The 20,628-nt window shown below is 44.3% G+C and overlaps 1 protein-coding gene across 7 annotated transcripts in view; it reads left to right on the top strand.

Moving 5' to 3' along the window:
• Positions 1-2,026: 2,026 nt before the first annotated feature.
• Positions 2,027-20,628, top strand: part of LOC144942702 (uncharacterized) — a 46,604-nt gene continuing 28,002 nt past the window's right edge. For all 7 annotated transcript variants that reach the window (XM_078869545.1, XM_078869546.1, XM_078869548.1 and 4 more), the window contains exons 1-2: positions 2,027-3,285; positions 20,305-20,379. In XM_078869545.1, the coding sequence (XP_078725671.1) occupies positions 3,093-3,285; positions 20,305-20,379 (268 nt within the window). In that variant the 5' untranslated portion in view covers positions 2,027-3,092. The remainder of the gene's footprint in view (positions 3,286-20,304; positions 20,380-20,628) is intronic.

Below are 20,628 nucleotides of genomic sequence, written 5' to 3' on the forward strand. Positions count from 1 at the left end.
CTACCGGATCTGCACCATTCATTGGTTCAATTGTAAATGCCCTTACGGCAGCATTCATCTGCACAGCATGAGGGGGGAACCATTGACCACTGGCTGCAGAGTAGTCTGCAACACGGTTGGCTGTGTACGGTACGAAAGAAGTTCACCATGCATTCTGCCGTTGACGCATCCCAAGAGATTTCCATCTCACGATTGTGGTCCAGTTTTCAGCCCCATATAGTATTCAACTTAAAGACTCCAGCCTGTGCCAGGCTCCATTATTGGAGCCGTGTCCACTGTGCCCTGGGGCTACGGTCTGTAATGTGCCTCTGGGGAACCCGAGGTTGTCCAGTGCTCTGCTCCGGGACTAGGCTATGTACTATGCTTTGTTCCACTGGTATTACAGTCTGCAATGCACCACTGGGACTGGAGTATGCAGTGCACCACTTGTGCTGAAAACTAAAACGCTTAAACTAGGTCCAGAAGTCTGCAATGCTCCACTTTAGTACAGCAGTCTGCAATGTTCCACTATGTAAGAGCACTGTGCAATGCCCCACTGTAACAGCAGTCTGTGCAATGCCCCACTATGTAAGAGCAGTCTGCAATGCCCCACTATGTAACAGCAGTCTGTGCAATGCCCCACTATGTAACAGCAGTCTGCAATGCCCCACTGTGTAGCAGCAGTCTGTGCAATGCCCCACTGTGTAGCAGCAGTCTGCAATGCCCCACTGTGTAAGAGCAGTCTTTGCAATGCCCCACTGTAAGAGCAGTGTGTGCAATGCCCCACTGTAACAGCAGTCTGCACTGTGGTACAGCACTGCAATGCCCCACTGTAAGAGCAGTATGTGCAATGCCCCACTATGTAACAGCAGTCTGCAATGCCCCGCTATGTAACAGCAGTCTGTGCAATGCCCCACTGTGTAACAGCAGTCTGTGCAATGCCCCACTGTGTAACAGCAGTCTGTGCAATGCCCCGCTATGTAACATCAGTCTGCAATGCCCCACTATGTAACAGCAGTCTGTGCAATGCCCCGCTATGTAACATCAGTCTGCAATGCCCCACTAACAGCAGTCTGTGCAATGCCCCACTATGTAACAGCAGTCTGCAATGCCCCACTATGTAACAGCAGTCTGTGCAATGCTCCACTATGTAACAGCAGTCTGTGCAATGCTCCACTATGTAAGAGCAGTCTGCAATGCTCCACTATGTAAGAGCAGTCTGTGCAATGCCCCACTGTGTAACAGCAGTCTGTGCAATGCCCCACTATGTAACAGCAGTCTGTGCAATGCCCCACTATGTAACAGCAGTCTGTGCAATGCCCCACTATGTAACAGCAGTCTGTGCAATGCCCCACTATGTAACAGCAGTCTGTGCAATGCCCCACTGTAACAGCAGTCTGTGCAATGCCCCACTATGTAACAGCAGTCTGTGCAATGCTCCACTATGTAAGAGCAGTCTTTGCAATGCTCCACTATGTAACAGCAGTCTGTGCAATGCCCCACTGTGTAACAGCAGTCTGTGCAATGCCCCACTATGTAACAGCAGTCTGTGCAATGCTCCACTATGTAAGAGCAGTCTGTGCAATGCCCCACTATGTAACAGCAGTCTGTGCAATGCCCCACTATGTAACAGCAGTCTGTGCAATGCCCCACTGTGTAACAGCAGTCTGTGCAATGCTCCACTATGTAAGAGCAGTCTGTGCAATGCTCCACTATGTAACAGCAGTCTGTGCAATGCTCCACTATGTAAGAGCAGTCTGTGCAATGCTCCACTATGTAAGAGCAGTCTGTGCAATGCTCCACTATGTAAGAGCAGTCTGTGCAATGCTCCACTATGTAAGAGCAGTCTGTGCAATGCCCCACTGTGTAACAGCAGTCTGTGCAATGCCCCACTATGTAAGAGCACTCTGCAATGCCCCACTATGTAAGAGCAGTCTGCACTGTGGTAGAGCACTGCCAATGTGTCTCGTGCTCCATGTTTGTCAATGCCCCCCCCTCTACGAAGGGGAACGTGCCCCGCGCTCCCGACATGCCTTGCGGCATGACACGAGTCGCTCCGCCATTGAAGCCGCGCGTCCCGCTAAGGACGCTGTGCTCGGCTCTCGTCGTCGTCGTTGCCGACTTGCAGCTCGCTCGCACCCATTGCACGCTTCGCCGCTCTCCTCGTAACACCCGGGGAAGGAGCTTCGAGCGTCCATCGAGCCTCGCCGCCGTTGCAGCAACGCTCTTAACTTAGACCGTGGCGAGGGTGGGAGGGGGAGTCGGGTCTTCTCGGGGCGCAAGCGACGCTGTATCTGGCGGACCCGCTAGACCAGGCCGAGGCTTGGGCCTTGCACACATCGGAGTCTCCCTCCGCGAGCCTCCGCTGGCGGCGTTCGCTGTGCAAAAGATAAACTTGACGGCGCTCAGATATGCGACCAGTTCGCGGGGTAGCGACGGGGAGGCTGTCTGAGGAATAAGCGCACGCACGGATGCATTGAGACGTCAGCTGCGTAACGTTCGCGGTGAGAGTGAATTAAGTTTTATTGGGGTCTCTGTTCTATAGGGTCGCTTGGGGTTGCAAGGGGAGTCCTTGAACGGGTTAGTTGGGAAGCTCGGTTGGTGGTGTGGTGAGAGGGAGTGAATTTGCTCGGGGAAGCGATTGGGAGTGAGTGAGCGGGTTACGTTGCGTTTGGCTTTGTGGTCTTGCGTTTGGAATTTGATGTTTTGAGGAACTTTGCTTTGAAGGTCGGTTAAGTTTAGCAAGGACTTTGTTTTGAACATTCTGTTCGTCGGTAGGTGAATTATGTTGAAGTTAGGTGTGATAGTTGGTCGGTGAGTTTGCTTACATGGTAGATTAATTGGTTATGCGATTGTTGATTTTGGGTTCATTTGGTGAGTCCTTTTGAAGGTGGGAAAAGTTGGTATGTTGGTTCATTGGTAAGTGGGTTCTTTTTGGGCTAGGGCTCGTATTTGGTGGGTTGCGTTGTCAGGTGTGGTAATTAGTAGGTAACTTGTTTATAACGTGGGTCAATTGTTTGGTGGGTAACTCCAAAGGGGGCTTAGGTGAGCGTTGAGCGAAGCTTTGGTGCGCTCTGTGGGGCGCCGGCTGCATCGTACGAACGCATCGCTTAATGCGTGACATGGGCAGTAGCATGTGCAGCCGTCGCAAAGGTTTCCTTCAGAGCGCCTTTCTGCTGCTCACCGTGGCCGCCTTCGTCTATGGGGCCATCATGTACAGCGAGCTGCACGGCAAGACGCGGCGAGCTGAGAGTCTGGCGCAGAAGTATCAGCAGCAGCAGGAGTCCCTGGCTGCTCAGCTTCAAGGTAGGTGCCACACGCCACTGAATGGGTGGGTGGTGGTAGGTAGGAGCTTCATGATCGTGACGACTAACTACGACTGCAGGAGTTATGCGTGCTGACATGTTGTGAAGTTATGGTTGTATAGGAGCGGTTGCAGGAAGATTTTTGTGTGGCTAAATTGTTTTTACAGTTTGTGGCTTTGCTCTCCAACACACCGGTGTTGCTGTTCTAGTAACGAATTGGCATGTTCTGTTTACGTGACAAACCTTACTAATTGGTGGTGGCGGGTTTAACGACACGTATATTTAAGCGATCTAACCCCCCAAAAAAACCTGTGTTATGGTTGTATTTACAATTAAAAGTAGCGTTGACCGAAACTACAATGCCATTATAGTTGCAATTAATCACGAACGACACAATTATAATTTACCCACAAGTTTTGGGTTAAGTGGGGAAAGGTTTTTTTTCCCTGCGACCCAGATCGGAGGTTGCCTCGACTGGTATGTTGCCCAGGGCATCCAAAACACATTTTGGCGGCCCCATGTTTATGGATCTGCACACGTGTCCATGTGCATACGAGCGCTTGACTCGGTAAAGATGTCCGTTCAGATCGGAGTCTGGGATAGACTGAGCACAGTGTTATAAGAAATATTAAATATCCCAGAGTCAATGCAGTGGGTAAGTTGTTCGATAGCGTAGGTGACACGTATGTATAAGTAGGTGTGCGTCAATTGGATTGTGGAAGAGTAGGTCAAATACCCTCCTCTCGAGCACCCTGTAGCACCATGTAGTGGCATGAGAAAGTTATACCAGGGCTGCACATTGAGATTTAAATATATATGACAAAAGGTTAAGGTGTAGCCCTAAAGGTGTGAGAATATTGAGTTTCCACCACAGACTGGTAATGTCGATTAGCTGTGGTTGCCCACCCGTACAATGCTTGTTTTGGGTGGTGGGTATGGTTTGATTTGCCTTTTTTAGTCTCGTGCATTCTTCACCCATGGATTTGGCTGCGTGCAGTGTTTGCCGGACATTCATCTGTTGGTTGCTGCTGTGGTAAACATTGAGCACAAATGCCGACTTGTAAATCACAGTCACCGCTGGAAAGATGTTCCCCGTTACTGCTGATGCCTCGCGGTCTAGAAATCGGGTTCTCCCCAGCCTCCCATCAATCTCTCTATTTCCATTGTGTACAATAAGCTCGTTAGGCAGACAGCTCGGTGGGTGGTGACTCTAATCCTTGCCCGATGTTAGAGTAGATACTTTGCTCTGCTGTTGGAGACCCAAACTGTCAATGAGAAGTAGTTTTTCTTGGGTATTTTCGTGATTCCAGGCAATTTGTCTTTAAAAAGTTAATATTAACCTAAACACAAATCCTCAAATAACTGCCCCGAAAAGGAACCGAATATATTATTTAAAATGTGCCATTTCGGGCAATGGCCCATCTTAGTAGCAGATAGATCTAATATGTTAGAAAGTCACAGCCGTTTATCAATACACTTTTGGGGAGGTGGCAGAAGGCCACCTTATGCTGTGTCGTCGATCATGGAATGTTTTGACCATACTTTACCATGCTGCCCAGTACGGGTTGACAAGGCATCATTGTGCCACTGGTCTCCCCCCCCCCCACATAATTATGTCGCCATTGAATAAGCCTGCAATGTTTGCTGTGAATCGTCAACACAAGCCACCTGGAGCAGTCGTCACCCAAGTGACGAAATTGTCTTGACACATATGTCTACATTTGATACCATTGTGCTGAAAATGAGGGCCATTGTATGAAACCAGTGACTTTACCGAAAAAACCTAAGAATATGAATCCTTGCAGTCACGAAAGCTTCAAATCTAGAATTGTTTTCTGCCTTTGTATATATACATAGCATATGTGCAGGTTATGTGCGGTATTATATACTTGTGTTTACGATATTCTTTGAAAGAATATAAATTCCTGCAGTCACGAAAGCTATGTGTTTACGAGTTTTTTTCCCCCGGAAGTATTGTAGCTGTTTTTAGCTTGCGTTTACACCTTTGTAGCTTCTGTTATTTGTGCAACAACAGGAATTTCCAGTACCACTAGTAATATGCTATTCACAGCAATATGCAGTTCACAGCAATGCTTCATAAGTCTTGGCATTCCTATAGAAAATGTATTCCCAACCAGTGGTTTGTTGATTGCAGGAAGGGCATGCTATTCGTGCTGATTGGTTCATTTGTAACTCAGCTATTATGCTGACTGTACAGTACTGCAATGTGTTGTTTTTTGTTATATATTAGGCAAAATGCTGGAGTTAAACGCAAGTGTGGCATCCATGCAATACTAACAGAGGGAGTAGTGTTACTATGTAAAAAATATTGTGCATCATTATAATGTATGATTTATACCGCACCTCCCAGGCAGTACATGTCAAGCCATCCAATCAATACTTACCAATACAAATCAATACTTACCAGAAATCTATCATCAGCGATCCCACAATCCTTCAATCCGGATCTGACCTACCGAGCAAGATTTGGTCCTTGAATCGGATCCGGACACTCCATGGAAGATGTTTGGGACACTTTCTGCAGAATTGGAAAATTATCGAGAGTCCAGTCTGTGACTGTGGTGGTACGACATATCAGACCCTGCAACACATCGTGAACGACTGCCCAATCAGATCGCTCAACGGCGATCTCAATCAAATCCACGCGGCCACTCCTGAAGCAGTCGAATATATATCAAATCTCGACATCAATTTGTAATCTGTGGCAATCCCCAAAAATGCCATACGAAAGAAGAAGAACGCTTGCCCGACACAGCTGCTGTATGTACTCTATAGTAGTGATACTAACTTACATAGCTTTGTTCATACACTTCTGGATGGATGAAGACGTCCCCATGTCATTCATTTGTGTTTTTTTTACCATACTCACGCTGTTAAATTCGAGTTGATGAAGGGGATAAAATCAAGACCGGTTCAGATATTGGCTGTGGCTGGGAATCGAACTCGGGTCGCTGTATTTATAGCAGTGTGCGGACCATTGCTCGACCCCACTATAATGTGTATACAGTTTAAAATATGCATCGGTCAATTTAAATTCACAGTATAATCCCAAATATCAATAAAGTGGTACGTGTATCAACTATAGCGTTTTTGAAATGCATGATTTGGTGTTTCTCTCGCAATCTTTTCAGAGGCTGGGTAATATGGATCGAGAAATATTCTTGGACCTCACCTCTTGCTTGCTTTTAGCATCGTATCACCGTCAGGATTAATGGCCTGGCGATTACTGAGAATTGGTTTGAGTGTGCGTATGTGAATACGTTTTGGCACATCAGCTGTGATTTGGAAATAGAAAATTGCTCACTCTTGTACCTTATTCACTCTTGTCAATTTGTAGACCACGAAGCCGTTACAGTGTTGTATAAAAAATGCATTCAACTTGCTGAGCTTGATAAACTGCTGCAGAATTGCCTTTCAATATGTTAAAGCCAATAGTGGCGGCATAGCTGTGGCTGCGGGTTAATGTGGCTATTTTAAAAGTTTGGTACTTTATAAGAACATTTTATAGCCTTGGGCTTGACAGTCACCACATATCATCCCATTGTGTGGACATTGTTGTGTGGCTTTCTCAACTCTGTGTTGAACGTTGCATGCTGATTTTATACTGCACATTGCACATGCGAGTGTGAATTGGTGCCCCGACGCAGTGATGGGTGTGGCGAGTAGTGTTTACGTTGATGTTATACATTGGACGGTAGCCAAATTCAAATATGAATGAAGGAAATTAATGGGCAGTGGTGTACACGTAGCGTCAAATCCGTCAATGCTGCGTTACAAGCAGTGGTGTAGTGTGGCAGGCATGGCCCACGCTGCAAGGAGTTAAATGGGACCGCCTGTCTAATTTCCCCTTCCTCGTCCTCATAGCCTGGTGTGTGTGGGGCAGGGGCGGTTTCTTCATTAGGGCGATTGGGCGACGCACCACCAATGTCATTCAACCACAGAGTCACGCTAGCCGTCACTGTGCCTCTGGATATAGTCCAATCAGCGTCATGCTACGTTCTGTGGAGTACCGCCTCTTTTTGGGCGATTTCCCTCCAGCTGAGAATCGCCCCGAGTGGTCCCATAGACTTACATTCAAAGATGTTTTTTTTCGAACAGGGGCGCTGCAATGCATTCTCTATGGCTTCCGGGAGGGCTCGCCCTAACGTGCTTACGTCATCATACGTGCTTACGTCATCATACGTAAGCACGTTTCATCCAACAATATAATTTGTCGCCACCTAGTGGAATCTTTAATAAAAGAAACTTGAGTGGTTTGTTTTAATAGTGAGTATAGAAACAAACAAGATGTATTGTAAGAGTCACTTTATTTTTCATTAATATTAAAGAAGTGAAGTTGCCTTTACATGCTTAAGCTGTTAATTTATCCATTGCATGGGTGGACCTTATCCTTATCAATCATCCAGACATTTGCCCCCCCTGAGAGATTTTGCAGGAGCCGCCACTGGTGTGGGGGCCCCCTCCGGCCACTCGGCCTGGTGCAGTTGCACAGCCTGCACACGATAGCTACGCCACTGCTTGCAAGAGACCACGTCAAAGTGGGTTTACGTTTGGGTAGTGGCTCTTCTTGCAGAGCTGAGCACAGAAAGTTGGAAGGTTTAATTTTTTATGTCAGGTTTTCGCATTCTCGGCCTATTTTTTTTTATTCCATACAGAAGCAATTCCCTACGGGCCACAGTTTTCGTTTTGTTCGTGAATGTCCAATGCTGTCATGTAATTGACCCCTATTAACGTCCAACTGTGGATTTTGGATAGTGGTTGGGACAGGTAAAGCTTATGGTATAATGACCTAACAACCACTTGTCAATTTAAGTAGTTGCTCTGGAGGAGATTCGTCGTGAAAGCCGATCCTCCTGAAGGCAGCTCCTGAAACGTGAGCTCGGCTCTGCTGTGAACCCACCCACTCCGATTGAAGCTGCCAAAGTGGTCGAACCGGACGGTAAAAGGAGGGAGAAAACCCTGCACTCCAAGGCCCACTTGCAGCTGAACTATCCATCTTTTTTTGATGGGGGGGGGGGCCCTCTCGTGTGGCCCAGCTGTGTGAGTGTACCCCCAGTGTTGTTGCGTATTCAGCTGTGGGGAGGGAGCGCTTGTGCGTGCACAGGTTTGCACCCGCCGACCCTGTCCGAGTTTGTGTGTGTAGGGTAAACAACAGCAGCTTCCGCAGAAATTGTCTCTCTCTCCACAGCCTCACAATGAGTGTGTGTATTTGGCGGTAGCTGTTGGCATCCCGTGGTCTTGTGTGCAACGTTTTCTCAGCCACCACACAAACCTAATGCCAATAGGTTAATGCATAACTTGTTTTTTTTCTTAATTCATATTCTTTCGGTAAAGTCAAAGAAACCTAACACGTAGATAGGTTCAAAGAAACCTAACACGTAGATAGGTTCAAACAAACCTATCTATGTGACTTTACCGAAAGACCCAAAGAATATTAATTCCTGCAGTCACGCAAGCTTTAAGTCAGGATTTATTAATTACATGTCTCTCCACAGCCTCACAATGAGTGTGTGCACACACTCAAGTACGCATTATATACTATGAGACCTCCTTTACCAGTGGCAAAATATAGTAATAGGGTTTTATCCTTTCAACTGGTACAAAACTGACACCTTTATACAATGCATCATGTTTGCAATAACCACAACACAAGCAGTCAAAATGCAAACAAAAATAAACAACTCTGATAATGATATGCACTGTCCTTGAAGTTAATTGGTCCACACCCGAGACAGCTTTTCTTAGAGCCTAGTCTCCATTGGTGTTGGACCAGATGATGCCAAAAGGCGTATCATTATCAGAGTTGTTTGTTTTTGTTTGCATTTTGACTGCTTGTGTTGTGGTTATTGCAAACATGATGCCTTGTATAAAGGTGTCAGTTTTGTACCAGTTGAAAGGGTAAAAACCTATTACTGTACGCATTGTATGTTGATTCCAGAGGGAAGGTAGGCTTCGTCATCCTCTAAACGGGGTTTGAACTGTTAATGTAGTTGAGCTGCGATGTACAGTTTCACCAAAGTGATTTTAGCCAAGGGGACGGTGTAGCCTTTGAAATGCATGCGACTTCATCCGTGTAATATTTCACGTGATCTGGTGTATGCACAGCTTAATCCAATTCACGCTTAGTTTCAGCAACGAATTTCAAAGGCCTATTTTTGCCAACACTTGAGCGCATTGAGCTGCAGGGGAGTTAATGTTTCACGGGAAGGAGTAAGGCATCAGTTCGTGCTCGTGTTATTTTGATTGCTTAGGACGAACGGAACTTCCATGGGGTGACTGTTTCTGCTGATTTCGAGTCCTGTATTCTAAACTAAACAAAAACCATTTATTTTACCAGGTAAGGCCCACTGAGCTATATAGCTCTTTTTCAGAAGCGACCTGGCCACAAATGATAGCCCAACAAAAGTGGATTATCACGTGGAAATGTATCGCAGCCAAATACTCTAAACGCATGTTTCGAAATTAGGAGGGGAAAACCAGAGGACCCGGAGAAAATATCCACGCGACCACGCAGAGAGAAACATGCAAATTCTAAATATACAGGCGTCAGGGTTGGGATCGAGCCCACGACCTCCTGCATACCAGGTAAGGGAGTTAACATTTCGCCACCGAGAACAGGCAGGGGCTTGCTAACCGGATCTCTGCCAATGTTAAGATCATGTTGTTTACAACCAATACACGTTATTTGTCTGTGTAACGCGTTATGACTGAAAACATCAGTTGGTTTTAGAGGTGTTTTGTCTTTTTTTTACCAACTGGAAATTGAAGAGGGGACAATACTAGGAGAGTAAAAGGGGTAGAGGGGGGTGGTAATCCATTATGAGGATATCTGCCTCATGTCTGCACCTCCGATTAGCACGGTTGGCTTTGTACGGTGCAAAATAAGTTTTACATACATACATTTTGTGTCGATGACAGGGAAGGAGAGTTACATTTTTTAATGTTAATCCTCTTTGAATGCGATTATTTGTCGTTGGTATAACCGAAGAGTTTGTTTTATCAAAGCGTGCATCAATGTTCATCAGTAACGCCGTCTTACATCCAAAACGATTTCAAGTTTAGGCTGACGTTCCATACAGTACTTAATTTCATGTAATAAAATTTTGTTCATTAAAACGTCTGCGTTGCTTAAAAACACCCCCACATGTGTTTGACGTGCTTCCGTAAACAATATCAGTTTTATGTGTATCGTCCGGTTGTCAGATGTTGCATAATCACGTTATGCAAATGCTTGATCAAAATGATTGGGCTAAATGCTGTGCCATTCATGGAAAACACATTCCTGCAGAGGGAGCTGGCAGGAACGTTGGGTTGCTCGGTCAATGGCCAGGGTCAACGGCGGCGTGGTGTATTCCGCAAATATGCCCGACTGTGAGGGTGGGCACAAGCCGGCGTGAGTAGGTTAAACGTTGAGTTTTATAAGGGCACCACGGGGTGACCAGCCCCTCCCCACCCCGCCCCTCCCCACCGTCCCCACCCGACCCTCCCCACCCAGCCCCTCCCCACCCTCCCCACCCAGCCCCTCCCCACCTTCCCCTCCCCACCCAGTCCCACCCCACCCTCAACTCCCAACCCAGCCCATCCCTCCCCACCCAGCCCCTCCCTGCACGATGGACGGACGGACACAATAAACCCCTGTGGGCTGGTGGAACCAGTGTGTTCCTACCAGTATAACATTCTCTCATGACAGCGTTGATGTGAATATTACATTGACACACAGCAGCCACATACACACACGCCACAAACCATATATGAAGGTCATCGAATGCACGTTCATATACATTTATTCGATGTATACCAACATGTTACGATGCATGCACCTTGCATGCTGATGTATGCCATGTCTATAACAATACAACAGTCAGTACAATTGTACAATTAGAATGAATTAAGCACCTACAGACATCCTGTTTCTCTTTACCACGACCTATTAATCAAGCACACGTGTTGCATTTATACAATGCACTCTTTTATCGAAAACCAGACCCTGGCTATACAACTCTAGCCAATCTGCCACGTACCGATTGTGTGGGAAGATGTCACTGTGTGAAATACAGTGACATGAGCTCGTGAATTGGAATCACCGGTACAAAAATGATCAGTTTTCCATTGTGCTACTTTAATGTCACAACAGCCAGGGGCAATAGGGGGCCTATGGATTCGTTAGGGGTCTTATTTACATTTTATTGTGGCTTTAAAAGGTGTGATTTTGTAACTTATTACCCGTTGTCAAAATACAATCATAGTGTCTGCTCGAGCATGCCATAATGGGGCAGCACTTACCACCTTCTAGTGTCTCTGAGCCAGTGGTGGAAATTCCACATTCTCAGTTCACGAAATCACCGTTTGAGGTGCACAAATCATTACATGTTTTAACTTGATTCAGATATATTTCGTTTTGAATACGTAAAAAAATTGTCTTTTGGGACAATGCATTGCTCGCTTAAGATTGATCCAATTGCACAGTATTTTCAGTTCCTTCGGAATTTTAATTACAACTAACGTGTCAATTTATTTTACACTGAAGAACTTGTGTGTGGTCTTGGATTATCCGTGTCCTGTAAAACCTCACACGTGCAAACCTCATTAATTCTTCGACGCAACTATAATTTCATGGGGAAAAAGTTAAAAGAGGTTCGCACTCAGGCTGCTTGCGCTATCAGATGCACGTTCTTAGGAGCACGTGGGTCATGTTGCCAAACGCGCAACAAACACATGAAAGCCAAACCTGTGTCCGTGATTGCAGCAGGAGATTAGATTTCGGATGATTTAGCTTCAAATTTGCATTCAACTTCACGGCACGAGTGAAGGCTTTGAGAGTCGGCATGAGAATGCCGTATGACGGTGGTTTGTTCGGTGGTGAAGCAAGAATGTTGGATGTCCAAGCCGGCACTGTTTCCATTTACCTGTTTCTCAAGTTTTGCTGCTACCGACACATGTGCTCGCCATTGGAATGTGGAATTTCCACCACTGAATTACGGCCAGAGATGAATGCCGCAACATAGATTTTTTTTTGTGTTTAGTCAATGAGCTACAATGTTAAAAATGTTTCCAGATATTGAAGTACAGTGCGCTGAGCAAATTTTATTTTCTAACAAAGCTTGATATTAAATTTTGATTTAAAGCTTTCGTGACTGCAGGGATTCATCTTCTTGGTTCGTTCGGTAAAGTCACATAGAAGGGAAGTAATAAAATAATAAAAATAAAACATAATAAAATTATTCTCACGACGTTTCGGCCACAACGCAAGCAGCCGCTTGATATTCTGAGAATGTGCGGGTGAAGTTAAAAATTCAGTTTGTGGCTTTACTTACATGTGACCTCACGCGTGTTAACCAAATGGAATGCACCTTTGTTGGAAGCCAGCATGAGTCACTGTGTGGATAGACTGGCCCCTGTTCCTGGAATGTGGAATTTCCATCTCTGGATCAGGCACGCCATTGGAGATGAGCACCACTTAATGGAACAGACAAAAACACTGACTTGACTATTTTTGTGATCAAATCTCATTCCCACAACACGGTTACTTCATGTTGAACACGGACATTTTTTTCTTGCCTATAAAAAATGTGGCCTTCATGGGCTCAGTTGAATGGATCCATTATAGGACAAGAGTTTGTGCACAGAGTTGAAAAGAAAAAGGCTCCAGTTGCGTGTAATTCAACAGCGGCCAAAGACATCAAACTGAACATTGCCCAAGCCCAGTGTATGTGTTGTATATACATCTTCTAAAAAAGGGACAATGTTTTGACTTGTGCACGTTGTCATTATATTTAGTTTCATCACCGTCTGCGCTCGTAATCGGTCTCCCTGACGCGCCGCTAAAGTGATGATGAAATGAAAGTGACCCCCTGGGAATTGCGGGCGATTGTTCCCCAGCCGTCGTGAAACTAGCCCGCACGAGCTGCCTTCAGGGTTTCTTTCCATAGAATCCGCTGGTTTTTGTACGTGTGTGAATCTAAACAAGGCATTATACCACCGTAACCCATGAGTTAAAAATAACAGCAGAAATAGCCATTGGTAGTGCAGCAAATGTCTGTGCCGCATAAATCACATGCACAGCGTGCGCATTTATTATCGTGCCCTGAGGCTTTTAGGCTTTTTGTGTGCCATGTGCGGTTTGGCGATAGCTGCTGCTGGATACATTAAAGCTATGGGTTCATTAGCTAATGAGTTTAGCCTGGTAAAATTAAAGCCACGTTTATTGGATGAGAAGTGGGAGAATTAAAGTGCTGGTGATGAGCATTAACACTGCCGTTTTGCCAACTCCTCTATGTAAATAAATGTTCCACTGATTGGTTATTACCATTATTCCGATGTGGGTGAAAATAAAAAAATGGCACAACAGCACTAATTTAAGCGCACTCGGCTTCTGCGATTAATCAAACGCACAAGCCCCGTGCTCATGCCTTGACATTGTGTGCTTAATATACCACTTCTGAAATGTAATTTTAAAATGGTAATGATGGTAACTTATTCTGCCGACCGAGCTTTTGCGAAAATTGGTTTTCTGGATCCAGTTATTTTTAAATTACTTTTTATGTTATGTATCTCTAACTGTACCATACTATGCATGCCAATGCTTCCCAGTCAATTATTAAAATGAACACGTACCGATGTTTCTTAGAAATCGGTGTTAAAGTTGGTGTCCTGTACTTGGACAATCAATCATTGGGGTTGCACTTGTTTCTGTTTTAGGCCGTTAACCAGCATTGTATATTCCACATTCCTTTGACACAAGCCAGTCTTTCCATACACAACCTCGGTTTAATTTTGTGCAAAGTAGAAATTAATTTTGGCTGCAAGCCCGTTTAAATATCTGAGTGCATCTAAACCTCGAAATAGAGTGCATTGCTTTCCAAAGAAGACCTGGGGCTTGTTTGAGTCAAAATCAGGCCTTCGCCTGTAAGTCAATCTCTCATTTGCAGAGCTGTTTTGCCATAGCATGATAAATGATTATGTTTACGTTTGTAACCGAGTACAGTGACATGTTGTGGAATTCTGAAGAAAAAAATACACTTGGACCGACCTTATTTTAATTCCTTTTTCACTGACACGGACTTTGCCTGTAGCTGCAGGTGTGGTGCATTGCCTGTCTGGTGAAGATGGATGTTTTTTTCGAGATTACCTTGTCAGGTAGTGGGGGTGGCACAGATGCTTAGCATGGCTTTAGAGATACGCATATGGGAGTCCTTAGAAAATCTGACGGCAAGAGGAAAAACACGCGGGTTAAGGAGGGCACACGACATTTCCAGATATCTCATTTGTTTGTAGGTGAACAGAAATAGGACAACCATTGTATACAGGGAGAATCATTTGAGAAGACATTAGCGAGGGCAGAGATGGGCTGATGAGGTAAGATACTCAATACAGTGTTTTCTTGGGTCTCGTGAGTATTCGTTGGTGCTGATGTGCATCATTGGTCTGAAGCCTGTGATGGAAATTCAGCATTTCTTTGAAAGTGGCCACACTCTACATTGGGTGACCACTGTTTATTTCCTTCAAAGTGGTAAAACGTGGAGTGTTCCCATTATGAGTGGGTTATTATAAATCATAGTCTTAATATAATTTAGCCTGGAATCCTCATTGAGTCTCAATACTCTTTTTCAGAAGAGTCCTGCATTGATATTTTTGGCCAATTCCCTCATGGAAATTTTGCATAAATATAAATAATTATAAAAAAAGTTGAGATTTTTTGCATAAACATTTATTATCTCTGCCCCTTGACATTTAGCTGCATGGAGATGGTTAAGTTGGAAGCAGATTGTATCTTCCAAATAATTTTAACTTTTTGTAACATTATCGGCAAGACTTTTTGCAAACGTTGGTGAGTTGTGTGCTGGGTCTGTGCTTACTTGGCAGATGAATGGTGAAGGCAGGCAGCGTTCACCGTTGTGTAATGCCCTGCCTGCTTTGGCATCGGGGCACTTGTGGAAACAGCAACTTCCCTCAGTGAAATTGCATTTCTTTTGGACAAGGAAGCTGACATTTTGGCTGCCATTCATTGCATCCCAATGTGCTTCGTGATGTCTGTTTCCCAATTTCTTGAACTAAACAGGTCACAACTTGTCCCACTGAAAGCAATTAAATAATTTTTTATAACTTAACTAAAACGAAGCCTTTAATTTTACCATGTAAGGACAGTTGAGCTGTATTGCTATTTTTTAGAAGCGACCCGGCTGACAATGATAGCTCAACAAAGTGGTGTATCATCATCACGTGCAAATGTATAGCAGCCAAATACTCTAAATGCATGTTGATTCTAAATGTGGAGGAACAGGAGAAAACCCCACGCAACCACGGGGAGACAATACGCAAACTACAATTATACAGGCGCCAACATCGGGATCGAACTCAGAACCTCCTGCATACCAGGCAAGGTAGTTAACATCTCACCACTATGGCACCCGATGAAGTGTATACGTTATATATAGTTAAATTGCTCCATTCGTTTTATTGGGTCGTTTTCAATGCGTTAGATAAAACGTCTGTGGTTAATACATAATTAAATACATATATTTGGTAATTGGGGAATGACATGGTAATTTCTTGGTTGTAATACAACGTTACACTTAAACAAGATGACCCATCTAACACATTGCACCAACCTGCCTTATGCAGCAACAGGCAACAGTATAGATCTCGTGACGTATATCAACATTAAAAAAAAAGTTGTATTAGTTTCTTCGTCCAAAAACATCAAAGTCAATATCATTCTTGCAACACGTGCAATGCTGCACCACATTTTGCCAAATAAAATGCAAAACACAGTCCTCGCTCTGTTATGCATGAATGTGCTCTCATTCACATAAACAAAACCTTCCTTTTTTTGAAACCTGTTATTCCTTAGGAACCAATTTCTTTATAAAGCCGGCTTCAAAACGGGCGTGATCTTGGAATATAAAACACGTGTGGCGTTTGAGCAGTGCTGGCATCAATTACTATACCATGCCGCTGCTGGAGGCTTGGTCACGTTTCTCCTGGTTTCTTGGAAAAGTCTGCAAGTTGTGTGTCTATGGCGGGTTGGGGGGGGGGGTGCAGGGTGCAGCTCCTGGAAGGTAATTCCCAGTAAGGTCTCACCGTACCATGTCCCATCCTTATTCCTTCACCTTTATCAGGTCCCAGGTCAAAGTGGTGAGGGCCCAACTCTATGGTTAAGCTGGGCCGTAGTGAAGGGGCAGCAGGTGAGGTAGTCTGTGCCAGGCCTCGTGTCCTAGGGGGGGGGCTCACAATGAGCCGAGGTTGGCCTCAGAGGAGGCCACGATTTTCCCTGGGCCTTCAAACACGTGTTAAACTATAAAGCTTTTAACTATTTTTTTTATTTACCAGATATAGCTCACTGCACTGAGCTTTATCAGAAGTGACCTGGCCACAAATGATAGCCCAATGAAGTGGCTTATCACGTGGAAATGTATAGTCTAAACGCGTGATCTTGATTTTAAATGTGGAGGGAAAAACCGGAGGACCCGGACAAAAATCCACGCGACCATGGGGAAAGAGACACCGCAAACTCCAAATATGCAGCAAGCGTCAGGGTCGGGATCAAACCCATGCCCTTCCTGTATACCAGGCGAGGCAGCTAACATCTCGCCACAACAATCAAGTTATAGTACTGTATTGTAAAACGCAAAACAAATTTGGTCAATGGGCCTTCTTTAATAATATATACTGTTGACATACTGCATACTGTAATTCAAACACATTTTACAGTCCTTTATATACATCCTGTATATGAAACAGAGCATAATACATACCTCGCTATTACCATCACTCTGCATGTTTACACGACTTATAGAGCAAAGGGTAATTGCATATACATAATTACGTCGTTATATTCATAATATTACGTCTGGATAATATGTTTTAGCATACTAAACATTATTCGTGAAAAATCTGAGCAATGTATCATCTTTCATGGTAAATAACAGAAGTAAACCAGAGGATGTGGAGAAAAATCCACGTGACCACGGGGAGAACATGCAAACTCCAAATATACAGGCGTCAGGGCTGGGATCGAACCCACAACTTCCTGTATACCAGGCGAGGTAGTTAACATCTCGCCATCGTGGTGCCCTTTCAGCGGCCCTGCAAATGAGCATTCGCCATGGCTCATGACCACTGGCTACCCCAAAACCTATTCTCGATAATTCCATATTACCTTGCTGGGGCCAAGTCTTATTTGTAAGCCCGATCACTGTTGACCTCCCATAGTAAACCTCCGAGAGGATGATGGAACTGAATTTGAGCTCGTGGCTTTTCCATTGGGATTCATGCTCACAATCACAGTGCAGTTCTCCATTGGCAGATGCTCATCCATTATTGACAGATTGTACATTATTTTATTATATAGTATTTAAGCAACAGTGGGCAGGCAATGAGAGATGTGGGTTAATATCTACTCTCCAGCTGGTGTTCTTTGGGACAAAATGGGAACTACATTTTTATTGCACTCCCCAACATGATTTTTTTCGCAGCTTTTATTAAAATATCCATACATTGCAAACTATACTATACACACCGACGTGGGCCAATATGGAGCAATGTTTTCTGGAAATATGTATTTAATCATGCCATCTATGGTCCAGTTTAAAACTTTCTGAGTCTCAATAGTAAAATGTGGACTCTCCAACAGGCAGTACTCTGCATATGAGACTTGGATTGTTTAAACTGGTCTGGAGTTTATCTTTAAACAAATGCGGTGGAATACATTGATCCACAAGGCCCATAGGCTGATGGACTACAGTGTTATATTATCCACAATAACGTTTTTTTTTAGGGTTATATCGCATCAATATTAATGTCGTTAAACCCACCACCATATCGCACAGTCATATTTTTCGTTTGATTGTGAAGGGCATTTCCACAAATTAGACCTCAGTGAAAATTTCAAAATCTTCTGAGTATTCCTTACTATTTGGTGATTGTGCTTGGGCAGTGGTGCACAAATGAATAAATACAAACTCAGCTTTGAAAAAGGCCCATTGACCTTCTTCATAGTATTATATACTTTTTATTTTTAAGTATTACATTCTTTTTCTCTATAAGGTAGTGTTATTGACAAATGTGTGAGTTCTTTTCTCATATATGCTCATAATACATGTAATATGTTGTTTTTCAGTTAACGATATCTGTATATTAAAATATATGACTCATTACATGGAATATGACCGTGTGGATGGAAAATTCCTATGTTTTATACCATGGCATTTATGAGCATTTTTCCATTTTCCAAAAAGATGAACAAATTCACGGTCCTAATTGGTTGAAATACTTTGCTCATTTCAAAATCACTTCATGGTTATGCTCATAATTATGCCCATATTGAATAGCAATAATACTATTTGTATTGCCCTTTTGTTAATCCACTGCTGGATGAAGGCCAGCCAGCACTATATCGTTATTGGGGTTTGTTTAACCATACTTCACCACGCTGGTCAGCGCACGGGTTGGTGAAGTGGACGTCCAGGACAAGCAGTTCAGATGTCGCTCGCCACTTATATTAATCGTGGCCGGGCATCCAATTTGGGTCGCTGGGTTAAAATAGCTCGGTGCACTATCCACTGAGCCACCCGCTCTTCCCACCACCCACATCCTCAAAAAGTGTCGTAAATGTTACATCCAAAATCGTGGAACTGCCCTTATGTGATTTAATTACGGTGGACCTTGAGCTGAAAGTGTAGCATGATGATGGATGATGCCATTTTTCAGCATCGTATTGGTTTTGTGTAGCCGGTGACCTCGTTTCGGGAAGTCGAGCGGTATGAAACACAAGCAGAGACGCCCGCTGTCTGCTCACACTGGGGGTGTGTTTGGGTTCACTTTGTACATGTGACATTCTTGCAAAGGAATGTGTTGGAGATGTAGAGACTGCCTGCCCCTGGGGGATTAATTTAATTCGAAACTCGTTTAAATTAAACAAGCGGCAGAAAGCTCTTAATATATCCCTGGAGATAACGCGCGTGGGAGGACTGCACAGGGAGTTATGACTGTGCTCGCAGGTATTTTATTCTTTAGGGATCTGACATGCTGGCTTGAAGGAGTACGCAACTCTAAGACTAAATAGCTCCTAGTTCACGGATGCTTACCCAGTAGGGATGTAATTATTCCATCAATTACATTCATAGTTGAAGCCACTCCAGGCGCTTGGATGGGCTACCACCATGCACAAATTATGGATTGTCATAGGGCTGTATTTTAAACCTGCGCTTCACGAGGAAGCTGAGCTATTGCAGCCTGTTTCTTAAAAAAAACACTTGGCAAGCCGATTGCTTCCAAGTTTTTTCCCCAGCATATTTCTTGAAGAGCTTCATTGCATCGTGTAAGACTTACACCATAGAAATGGTCACTGTGATTTTTAAACCCTGGGCAACGGCGTGTGCATTGGGTTCTTGAAATGAAAACATTTCGCATGGCAATAGGAATGATGACATGACCCAAAAAGAGAAACACGTCATTGCTTGCAAGCCGACGTGATTGCCTTTTTTTCCCAAGGATAGTTTTTTGAGTGTGTAACTTTTGAAAGAGAGAAAAGTTGTACTTAAATGTTCGTAGAGGAATGCATATTTGGACCTTTTTTTGGCAGTGTCAAAGTATGAAAAACAGCTGTGGTTAAAGAGGACATCGCAGATAAGTCTAAGCAAGAACAAATCACTCAGACGTTTTCTCTCAAAGAACACTCATTTGTGGTCATGGCTGTGTTTATGGCATTGTGTACATGTATCCCCTCGCAGGCTATAGCACCTGTTTTATTCATGGTGGTGACCACTCCACTGTTCGGGCTCAAATCCTGCATAGTTCCTGAAATATGATGAGATCAGGCACATTTCGGGTGATTTGGGCACATGTTCATGACTTAATATTTAACAGAAATCGTGCCCAAGATGTTGATGTTTGTTGTGGCTTTGATGTGATTGAGATGCACACGTGTTTTCACGGGCCTGGCTAAAGGATGCACAGAGGTTGAGTGGGCTATGTGAACCGATATGTGTCTCTCCCGCAGTGGTTTACGAACATCGCTCCAGGCTGGAGAAGTCCCTGCAGAGGGAGAGGGGTGACCACAAGAAGACCAAGGAAGGTGTGTATGCGTGTGTGTCTGTACAGTGCACTCAATGTGCACCTAGCTTGGCACATGCGCTGTGGCGACAGCACCGTCACTTAGGGGCAAATGGCTACAGTGCACATGATGCATACAGTGCGTAGTGTTTGCAGCAAAAAACAAATAACACGGCTTGGCAACCATTGAAACCTCATTTGCCAGTAACAAAATATGATAATTGTTTTTTTACCCTTTTATCTGGCAACAAAACTGACACCTTTTTTTTAT

Source organism: Lampetra fluviatilis, chromosome 28 (genome assembly GCF_964198595.1).
Source record: "Lampetra fluviatilis chromosome 28, kcLamFluv1.1, whole genome shotgun sequence".
In the NCBI taxonomy this organism is placed as follows: domain Eukaryota; kingdom Metazoa; phylum Chordata; class Hyperoartia; order Petromyzontiformes; family Petromyzontidae; genus Lampetra; species Lampetra fluviatilis.